The sequence below is a fragment of the Scyliorhinus torazame genome, chromosome 9 (assembly GCF_047496885.1).
Source record: "Scyliorhinus torazame isolate Kashiwa2021f chromosome 9, sScyTor2.1, whole genome shotgun sequence".
Taxonomy (NCBI): Eukaryota; Metazoa; Chordata; class Chondrichthyes; order Carcharhiniformes; family Scyliorhinidae; genus Scyliorhinus; species Scyliorhinus torazame.
The window spans coordinates 247,257,830-247,269,094 of record NC_092715.1 but is presented as its reverse complement, the minus strand read 5'-3'; the positions used below and the strand labels follow the sequence as shown (position 1 = coordinate 247,269,094).

Genomic DNA, 11,265 nt, shown 5'->3' with positions numbered 1-11,265 from the left:
GTCTTCCTGAAGGTGCGGAGGGAGCGGACGTCGGGGCATATGTGAGCACGATGCTGCACTCGTTAATGGGAGCGGAGGCCCCGGCGGGTCCGTTGGAGGTGGAGGGAGCATACCGAGTGATGGCGCGAGGACCGAGAGCAGGAGAAATTCCCAGAGCCATAGTGGTGAGATTCCTCCGTTTTAAGGATAGAGAAATGGTCCTTAGATGGGCAAAGAAAACCCGGAGCAGTAAGTGGGAGAACGCGGTGATCCGCATTTATCAAGACTGGAGTGCGGAGGTGGCGAGAAGGAGGACGAGCTTTAATCGGGCCAAGGCGGTGCTTCATAAAAAGAGGATAAAATTTGGAATGCTGCAACCGGCAAGACTGTGGGTCACATATCGAGGGAGGCACCACTACTTTGAGACGGCGGATGAAGCGTGGACTTTTATTGTGGAAGAAAAACTGGAATGAGCGGGTTATTAAAAAGAACGTTTGAACAAAGTGGTGGGACGAATGTGGGGGGCAAAGAGGGGGGTTAAAAAGGGGGGAAAGAGGAGTTTTATGCACTAATCCTGCGATGTGGTAACTTTTCTCTCTTCCACAGGTGGTGATGGGGGGAGGAGGGGAGGTGGAGGAGATGGGGCGTTGGCCATTGGGGGCGGGGCCAAGGGAGAAGCGCAGGCTTGGTTCCCGCGCTATGATAATCATGGCGGGAATAGAGAAGCAGGAAGGAGGGGGCGTCGCATGGTGCGAGCCGAGGTCACGGGGGGAAGCCGAGGTCGGCCAGAGTTTGCTGACTTCTGGGAGCAACATGGGGGGAGTAATTACGCTCGCGGGGGATCTAGCGGGGGGGGGGAATTACTGGGTTGCTGCTGTTGGGGAGAGGGGGGAGCTGGTATGGGAGGGGATGGGCGGGGGGGGCACCGCCTGGGGGAGATACAGCTGCGTGGGAACCGGGTGAGGAGCTGGAAAAAGGGGATGGCTAATCGACAAGGGGGGAGGGTAGGAAGCCCCCCAACCCGGCTGATCACGTGGAACGTGAGAGGGCTGAACGGGCCGATAAAGAGGGCACGGGTACTCGCACACCTTAAGAAACTTAAGGCAGATGTGGTTATGTTACAGGAAACGCACCTGAAACTGATAGACCAGGTTAGGCTACGCAAAGGATGGGTGGGGCAGGTGTTCCATTCGGGGCTAGATGCGAAAAACAGGGGGGTGGCTATATTAGTGGGAAAGCGGGTAATGTTCGAGGCAAAGACTATAGTGGCGGATAACGGGGCAGATACGTGATGGTGAGTGGCAAACTACAGGGGGAGACGGTGGTTTTGGTAAACGTATATGCCCGAACTGGGATGATGCCAATTTTATGAGGCGGATGCTAGGACGCATTCCGGACCTAGAGATGGGAAAGCTGATATTGGGGGGAGATTTTAATATGGTGTTGGAACCAGGGCTGGATAGGTCGAAGTCCAGGACTGGAAGGAGGCCGGCAGCAGCCAAGGTACTTAAAGATTTTATGGAGCAGATGGGAGGTGTAGACCCGTGGAGATTTAGCAGACCTAGGAGTAAGGAGTTCTCGTTTTTCTCCTATGTCCATAAAGTCTACTCGCGAATAGACTTTTTTGTGCTGGGAAGGGCGTTGATCCCGAAGGTGAGGGGAACGGAGTATACGGCTATAGCCATTTCGGATCACGCTCCACACTGGGTAGACTTGGAGATAGGGGAGGAAACAGGAGGGCGCCCACCCTGGAGAATGGACATGGGACTAATGGCAGATGAGGGGGTGTGTCTAAGGGTGAGGGGGTGCATTGAAAAGTACTTGGAACTCAATGATAATGGGGAGGTCCAGGTGGGAGTGATCTGGGAGGGTCTGAAGGCGGTGGTTAGAGGGGAGCTGATATCAATAAGGGCACATAAAGGGAAGCAGGAGAGTAAGGAACGGGAGCGGTTGCTGCAAGAACTTTTGAGGGTGGACAGGCAATATGCGGAAGCACCGGAGGAGGGACTGTACAGGGAAAGGCAAAGGCTACATGTAGAATTTGACTTGCTGACTACGGGCACTGCAGAGGCACAATGGAGGAAGGCACAGGGTGTACAGTACGAATATGGGGAGAAGGCGAGCAGGTTGCTGGCACACCAATTGAGGAAAAGGGGAGCAGTGAGGGAAATAGGGGGAGTGAGGCATGAGGAAGGAGAGATGGAGCGGGGAGCGGAGAGAGTGAATGGAGTGTTCAAGACATTTTATAAAAAATTATATGAAGCTCAACCCCCGGATGGGAGGGAGAGAATGATGGGCTTTTTGGATCAGCTGGAATTTCCCAAGGTGAAAGAGCAGGAAAGGGTGGGACTGGGAGCACAGGTCGAGGTAGGAGAAGTGGTGAAAGGAATTAGGAGCATGCAGGCGGGAAAGGCCCCGGGACCGGATGGATTCCCAGTCGAATTCTATAGAAAATATGTGGACTTGCTCGCCCCGGTATTGATGAGGACCTTTAATGAGGCAAAGGAAAGGGGACAACTGCCCCCGACTATGTCTGAAGCAACGATATCGCTTCTCTTAAAGAAGGAAAAGGACCCGCTACAATGCGGGTCCTATAGACCTATTTCCCTCCTAAATGTAGATGCCAAGATCCTGGCCAAGGTAATGGCAATGAGAATAGAGGAATGTGTCCCGGGGGTGGTCCACGAGGACCAAACTGGGTTTGTGAAGGGGAGACAGCTGAACACGAATATACGGAGGCTGTTAGGGGTAATGGTGATGCCCCCACCAGAGGGGGAAATGGAGATAGTAGTGGCGATGGATGCTGAGAAAGCATTTGATAGAGTGGAGTGGGATTATTTGTGGGAGGTGTTGAGGAGATTTGGTTTTGGAGAGGGGTATATTAGATGGGTGCAGCTGTTGTATAGGGCCCCGATGGCGAGCGTGGTCACGAATGGACGGGGATCTGCATATTTTCGGCTCCATAGAGGGACAAGGCAGGGATGCCCTCTGTCCCCATTATTGTTTGCACTGGCGATTGAGCCCCTGGCGATAGCGTTGAGGGGTTCCAAGAAGTGGAGGGGAGTACGTAGAGGAGGAGAAGAACACCGGGTATCTTTGTATGCGGACGATTTGTTACTATATGTGGCAGACCCGGTGGAGGGGATGCCAGAAATAATGCGGATACTTGGGGAGTTTGGGGATTTTTCAGGGTATAAATTGAACATGGGGAAAAGTGAGTTGTTTGTGGTGCATCCAGGGGAGCAGAGTAGAGAAATAGAGGACCTACCGTTGAGGAAGGTAACAAGGGACTTTCGTTACCTGGGGATCCAGATAGCTAAGAATTGGGGCACATTGCATAGGTTAAATTTAACGCGGTTGGTGGAACAAATGGAGGAGGATTTCAAGAGATGGGATATGGTATCCCTGTCACTGGCAGGGAGGGTGCAGGCGGTTAAGATGGTGGTCCTCCCGAGATTCCTCTTTGTGTTTCAGTGCCTCCCGGTGGTGATCACGAAGGCTTTTTTTAAAAGGATTGAAAAGAGCATCATGGGTTTTGTGTGGGCCGGGAAGACCCCGAGAGTGAGGAAGGGATTCTTACAGCGTAGCAGGGATGGGGGGGGGGCTGGCACTACCGAGCCTAAGTGAGTATTATTGGGCCGCTAATATTTCAATGGTGAGTAAGTGGATGGGAGAGGAGGAGGGAGCGGCGTGGAAGAGATTAGAGAGGGCGTCCTGTAGGGGACCTAGTTTATTTAATCTCTCCTAGTAGTTTAACCACTGGCTTCCAGATTTCGCTTGCAGCAGAACCTTCCAGGTGCAGATCAGCCTTTGCTAGCATCTACAAACCCATCGATCGGAATCTTACTAAACACTCCGGGTGATCAACATGGACATCTTTACCCCCAAGGAGGAGCAACACTTCATATTAGTCTGGATTGAATTCCATTTGTCACTTTCCTGCTCAACTGAACTTGTCCATTGATATCTTTCTGCAATTTACAGCTTTTTTCTTCATTATCAATCAAAGACAATTTTTGGGTTATCATATTTAAGTTTTAAGTGAACACTTCTAGAATATGGCTGTCTTTTTGGACTGAAGTGCAAGTTGTTGAATGTGGTCTCATGTTGCTTGCTTTGATGAATTCTGGAGTCAGATCATTGCTCTCACTCCTAAATGATACTATGAAACCCATGTTTAAGTGTCTTCATGTTGCCATCAAAATGAAGACCTACGTATTGGTCTTAATTCTATCATATTCACACTCTCCATTCTGCCATTCTGAGTCCAGAGTCTGAAATTCTCCCCCCAGCTTCAGAGCATCCCTTAATTCTGCTTCAGCAAACATGCCTTCAGTTATTTACACCATTTTCCCTCCTAATTCGACTTAGGACTGACTGTCAACTGTGAAGCACTTGCGATATTGTGGCACCTTTGGGGAATGTATTAAAATTTGTTCTGTTGTTAATGGAAAATAATTATTCTGCTAACAGAAATTTTTGTGCTATTGGTATGGTACAGCGAGAATACCAAACCAAAGACTTGTCTAACTTAATGGAGATTTCAGCTTACTCTCATAGGATTGTCAGGCTGAAGGAGGTTACAGAGATAGAGATCAATGAGTACATGAAGGGATTCGAAAACTGTGACGTGGATTTTAAAATGGAGGTCTTGATCCACCTGAAGTCAATGTAGGGTGGAAGGACAAGGGTGTTGGGTAGATAGAAATGACTTCAAATTAGGGGAACATGGATGAGCTGAAGTTTATATAGGATGTAAGAAGTGACCAGGCAGGCGAACATGGAGGTTGTCAGGCCGGAGGTAGCAATGACATGGATAAAGGTTTCAGCAGCAAATAGCTGAGACCGGGGTGGAGGGGGGTGTTATGAGAATGGAACTAGGCAGTTTTGGTGATGGAAATCCTATGTGTTCGGAAGCTCATTTCAGGGCTCGAATGGTGTTGTTCAGCCTGGAAATATGCTGTCTTTAGCTCAGAGTTGGTGGCAGTGACCAAAGACAAAATGGCTTTTATCTTCCCAATACTTCGTTGGAGGAAATTTACAATGTGACAGATTAGAGACAGTGCAGGGGTTGGGAAAGATGGGGGTGAAGTAGAGCTGGGGATTGTTCATTCTCAGCCTTTGGCCCTCTACGAAACAAAAATTCTCCCATACCCTGTGCTAACGCTCTATTTACTCCTGTTTCTAGGCTTTAATGTTCCAGATCTCTCAATCTAAACAGAGGGGCAGTTTTATCTGTTGTGGTATATTTCTTTATAATCTTAAACACGTATATCAAGCCACTTACTCAGTTGATTTGAACACAGCCCCAATTTTTCAGGTCTTTCTTTGTATTTACTTGTGTACTGCTGAATACTGATGATCTTTATTAGTGTCACAAGTAGGCTTACATTAACATTGCAATGAAGTTACTGTGAAAATCCCCTAGTCACCACACTCCGGCGCCTATTCAGGTACACTGAGGGAGAATTCAGAATGTTCAATTCACCTAACAAGCACGTCTTTCAAGACTTGTGGGAGGAAACCAGAGCACATGGAGGAAACCCACGCAGACACGGGGAGAACGTGTAGACTCCGCACAGACAATGACCCAAGTTGGGAATCGAACCAGGGTCCCTGGGGCTGTGAAGCAACAGTGCTAACCGCTGTGCTTCTGTGCTGCCCATATGAATGATACGTTTAATTAACCAATCGCAAGGTTGCTTTGTATCAACCATGATCCAAATAAACTTTGATTTTTACCTGTGGACTGGATTTTTGTGATCAGACCTGTTTCCAGCCTATATAATTTGATCTTGCTTTGGAAAAAGCATATCTGATAATTGCAGTGCCTTTACTAGGTTCAGGATTATTGAATGCGTTAGAAATTACTAACATCATCTAGTTTTAGTTTATGTTTTGAATAGTTCCTCTCCCACTGGAGCACCTCTCTGGCTAAATAAAAGTCAAACCCATTTAACATGTTGTTCAATGATGCCTTTAAATGTATTAAAGGTGCTATATAAATCCAAGATGTTATTGTAAAAAGGAACACCTGAATCAGAGATGGAAAACTGCAATGTTAAATTTGACGGTATGTGACCTTGCCAATCAGGAGAAAGATATTACAAAATCATATTTTACTATTCAGTTTAATATGGTTTCACATTTGTTAAATATTTAATCTTCCTTCATAAATACACCATAACTTTGTCTAGACTGAATAGTTTTTGAATTTCATCAAGAGTTTGTGCATGTGTGTTAGTGTTAATGTTGCAGCGTTCATTGGGAAATATGTTGCAATATTTTGAATCAATGAAATAAACCATTTAAAGAAGTAGCCCTAATTAAGAAATTCAGAGACAAAACCTTTACAGTTGCATATTTTTTAATTTGTTTTAAGAGGTTCAGAATGACTAACACAAGCCTGTCACATAGACTATACTAGAAATTAAACGTAAGTTACAATTGCCTTATTCCACATTTATGAGATTTTTATTAGACTACATGGTTTAAAATCTCACTGAAACAGAGTCCAAGTGTATAGAATAATCTATAAATAGAGGTGTACAGTTTTCAGCAGAGAATGCTGATATCTTTTTTGGTGCAGCCATAAGTGCAGCATTTGCTTGACATTCCTGGTGATGCTTCCCTTTTCTTCCTGAAGCTCCTGGCCCAGGGTAGATGCAGCATCTGTGACGATTCAAATTCACGGTCCTTATTGCTGCCTCCATCAATCTGGCGGAGGTACTCACTGAAATCCTCCGGGATCTGATCATACTGGTTGTTGTACTCGTCGACCACTTGCCCTGCAAAAGGTGGCTCCACTTCCTGGTTCCTGTCATTGCCAAACATCCTCTGAAAATTCCTCATGCTGTCCATCTCCTTGGCGTAGATTTTATCAGCGGAGGTCTGGAAGGGATCTGAAACGGAAATAAAACTCCAATTGTGACAATGTACTAGATTAATGAAATTGATGTTATATAGTTAATTCTGTACCGATTATGGGTGGCCATCTCCTGCTCCTCTCTCTCTGGGGCTGCACTCCCTCCACTACTGATGCACAGTTGCAACAGTGTGTACCATCTACAAGATGCACTACAGGAACTCATCGAGGCTTCTTAAGCAGCATCTTCCAAACCCACGACCACTACCATCTAGAAGGACAAGGGCAGCAGATACATGGGAACACCACCACCTGGAAGTTCGCCTCCAAGTCGCTCACCACACTGACTTGGAAATATATCGCCGTTCCTTCACTGTCGCTGGGACAAATCCTGGAACTCCTCCCTAACAGCACAATGGGTGTACCTATACCGTATGTACTGCAGCGGTTCAAGATGACAGCTCACCACCTTCTCAAGGGCAGTTAGGGATGGCCAATAAATGCTGGCCAAGCCAGCAAAGCTCACATCCTGTAAAAAATTAATAAAATTTAAAAACTGGTCTAGCCCTTTGACTCTCAAAAGGGGCGTCATTCTCCGCCGGCGGGAGTCTCCGTTCTGCCGGCGCTCGGGGGTTTCCCGACGGCGTGGGGGTGCCCCACAATGGGAAACCCCATTGACCGGCCGGTGTTACGGAGACTCCCGCCGGCCGGTCGGCGCAGAAATGTGGCGGGGCGGGTAGGAGAATTTCGCCCAAGATTCCTGTTTAAAATTGGGGTCCATTATATTTTGAGTGTTCGAACATAGTTGGTTAAATATACATTGCTATATAGTCAGAGAAATAATTGACAACCATCCCCAAGTGGATAATCAATGTTTTGTCTAGCAGTTAAACTGCTTGTTGTGACAGAAAATTGACTAAAACCCAGTCAGTGGATCAGTAATTCTTAAGAGGAGTGACTTCATGAGAGAGACTATCCATTCTAATGTGCTTAGGTAAACATTGCAGTCTGTTGGCAGATAAATATTTTCTAAATCTTACAAGGGAGCTCTCTCTTTGCTCCCCCTCATACCCTGGCTATTCCCACCCCTGCCAATGGGAATTTCATGTTTGCAGCATTGATTTGAAAGTTTCTAACCCCTGCTGGACAGATGACAATTCTGCTCTTTTGTGAGTGCATTAGGCACATTCAAACTATTTCTAATCACTATCTGTTGACGGAGAGTCTAGCACTGCTCCTGACATTCAAGTTGTTCACTTCAGCATTGGAATCTAGACCAGAACATTGCTTCATCACTTTCACCAATTCGGTTTTTTTCCCTTTTCTCAGCCAAGTCCTTCAAATATTTCAAACCATTCATGTCTATTATTTTTAGGTCTTGACTGAGAAAAAAGATAAAGAAAAAAAACAGATAAACTGACATCATCCCGATGCTGCTTGATGGAAGCAGAATATTGATAATCATCAATGTTAAATTTACTACTTTCTACTCACTATGCAGCAAGGATTGTACTATCAGAGCTGAGGGGCTGGATTGTAATCAGTCGGATGATATTCTCTTTCCCTCCTTCTGCATGTGTACAATCTCTGTTCTACCAGTAACCTAATTGTTGAGCTGTTCTCCTGGCCTTTCCCCCTCCCCCTCCCACTGCCTCAAAAGGGAATTGTTGGCACAGTTAAACTGAGTCAACATTTTAAATTAAAATGTTTATGCTGTTGGCCTTCCTTCCTGATTCATATTTCAAATTACAGGTCTGTCTTAAACTGTGGCATTATAACATTGTGAATTGGCTTTCTCCTGTGCTGTAACCATTCTGCGAATCTACAATGATACACAGTGTCTTGAATCTGGAAACATAACTTAGGAGATGGGTGACCAATCCAACTCTTCGGTATATCAAAAGAAACAGGGATGAGGCGATTGATGTATTACGGAGATTTATAAATGAGAGTGGAGGTGGACACTTTCAGAGGGCCAACGCAAACACGATGGGCAAAATGGCTTCATTCCCTGTGTGCTATGAGACCATCCCAGGAAGGTTTGTGTTGCACACCAGATGTGGTGTAACTCCGTCAAGCAGAGTTTGACCAGGCCCCAACAGTGTATTCTATGCCTTCTCAAACTGAGATTTGGGCCTTTGCTGTATTGGGAACGAGTCAACATCGTTGTCAGAATTGTATCTGCTGGCATTAATATCTCAAAGCCAGCAGTGTGAGGTACTGCTCACAGGTTGGAACTTGTAAAATGTGATGCACAAAAAGCCAGAATTCCTAGAATCCCTATAGTGCAGAAGGAGGTCATTCGGCCCATTGAGTCTGCACCGACCCCCTAAAAGGGCACCCTAACTAGGTCCACACCCCCACCTTATACCCATAACCCAGTAATGCCACCTAACCCTTTGAGCACTGAGGGGCAATTTAGGTCCACCTAACCTGCACATCTTTGGACTGCGGGAGCAAACCGGAACGCCCGGAGGACACCCACGCAGACACTGGGAGAACATGCAAACTCCACACAGTCACCCGCGGCTAAAACTGAACCCAGGTTCCTGGTGCTAACCACTGTGCCACCGTAGTGAATGATTTCACCAGAAACGGTCCTACATGATGAACAAGGAAACCTTGCACTAAGGCAGATGCTGCGTCTCCGAATGAACAGTTACTGCTAATTAACAGGACTGGACCAACTCTCACCACACAGAACACCAGAACCAATGTTAGATAATCTGAAATAACAGTCCTGGAAATGAACCGTTTTTGGAAAGGCAGCTGTCTCCTCTTGACAGTGACTGTGTTGACAACTAGTCTCACGCTAACTTGACTCTCAGAAGTTACCTGAGCCCCTCTGTGTTTCCAATATTTTTACTCACCTTTGTCCGCACTCAAGCTCTTTACACATGTTATATGTTAATATGGTTCGAATAAAATACATTTCACCGACAAGGTCTGATCGAGGGGCAAGGAAAGTTGGCTAAAACAGTTTCTCAATTTACAATTTTCATACTCACGGCCACTTTCAAGATTGGTTGAATAAGATGATTATTCTAGTTACAATAGCCTAATTAGTATCACAGTTATTAACTCAATGAGAGTCTCAATGAATAGCTTTGAAACATGGGTCACCGCAACGGGAGGGAGATACTCACCGTTCTGGTTGTCCAGAAGCCTCTTCCAGCGAGAGCCCCCACAGGTATAGATGACGGCTCGGATGAACTCCCGGCCGCACAGCTTGATCCCCGTCTCCCCATCCCTTAAAGACTGGGATAAGGCAGAACTGGGGAAGGAGACGAGGAACAGGTTGAGCACCAGAACACACACCAGGCACTTCATTTCAGCTGACGGGTGTTCAACCTGGGCTTCTCAGTAAACCTCGCAATAGGTGTTTACTCCCTGGTTGGTGAGATGTCTATATTGTTCTGACACTCTCCTGTCCCTGTCTTTTGCCTGTCCAATCCTTCTCCCTTTTATAGCTGTTTTTGCTCCTTTTCTCTGACTCACCGCTGATTTTGTTTTAAAAAAAACTCTTGTCCCTCCCCTCTGCGGTGACCTCGAGATTCTTACACCGTTTCAGATTAGACATCCACCCTCCGAATCATTATCAGATTTACAATTTGTGGAATGTATATGTGTATTAATCAGTAATACATTTATCTCCTCTCGTCTTCCATACACTTTGTCAATTTTCTGGTTTTCATTTGGCATTTTTGTTCATAGTTTTATTCCAACTTCTTTGATAGTTTTATCTCACTTGTTAAATATTTTTCACCACTTAGATTTTTCCTCAATTTCCACATTGCAGATTCCTCAGCTTTTATTTTAGCTCTTGGACTAACCTTTAATCCTGACTGTTTTCCTTGTTGCTTAGATTTTTCCTCAATTTCCACATTGCGAATTCATCAGCTTTTATTTTAGCTCTTGGACTAACCTTTAATCCTGACTGTTTTCCCTCTCTATGAATCTGTTATCATTAAATGTCACACACTTTATTTTCCATGTTGAGGTTTCAACATTTATTTGTTGTTCTGCAAGTTGCCTTTATAACGACGTGTGTGTTGGTGAATGTGTTTTAACTTGTTGCGTGTTAATGTTATCTGGTCCTGGAAGAGAATGGCAGGGAATTAACACAAAAATAAAAGCAAAATACTGCGGATGCTGGAAATCTAAAATCAGAACAGAAAATGCTGGAAAATAGCAACAATTCTGACAGCATCAGGTGAGAGAGAATGCCCAGGAATCCTCCTCTTCTCTCCGACAGGATTTTTGTTTGTCTCTTTCAACATGTTCAACATTGCCTTCTATTTCCCTCTTGGCATTTGATAAGGTGATCAGCAAAACTCGCTTTCATAGCCACATTCCCTTCCTCAGTAACTGTCTCCATCTCTGACTTACCCCACGTGGATTCCAACTGAAGTTCCATCCCT

The 11,265-nt window shown here is 45.7% G+C and overlaps 1 protein-coding gene across 1 annotated transcript; it reads right to left on the bottom strand.

Moving 5' to 3' along the window:
• Positions 1-6,328: 6,328 nt before the first annotated feature.
• On the bottom strand, positions 6,329-10,284 carry LOC140429799 (relaxin-3-like). Its single transcript, XM_072517243.1, has 2 exons — positions 9,991-10,284; positions 6,329-6,881 (listed from the first exon to the last, which is right to left on the bottom strand). Exons 1-2 carry the CDS (start codon positions 10,172-10,174, stop codon positions 6,535-6,537), a joined length of 531 nt encoding a protein of 176 aa, XP_072373344.1. The 5' UTR covers positions 10,175-10,284; the 3' UTR covers positions 6,329-6,534.
• Positions 10,285-11,265: the final 981 nt, after the last annotated feature.

What these genes read in the sequence shown, in the direction of transcription:
- LOC140429799 (XM_072517243.1), bottom strand. Translation starts at nt 10,174, where the DNA reads ATGAAGTGCCTGGTGTGTGTTCTGGTGCTCAACCTGTTCCTCGTCTCC. An exon ending in GCTTCTGGACAACCAGAACG is followed by an intron (nt 6,882 to 9,990) that starts GTGAGTATCTCC and finishes TTTCCGTTTCAG; the next exon opens with ATCCCTTCCAGACCTCCGCT.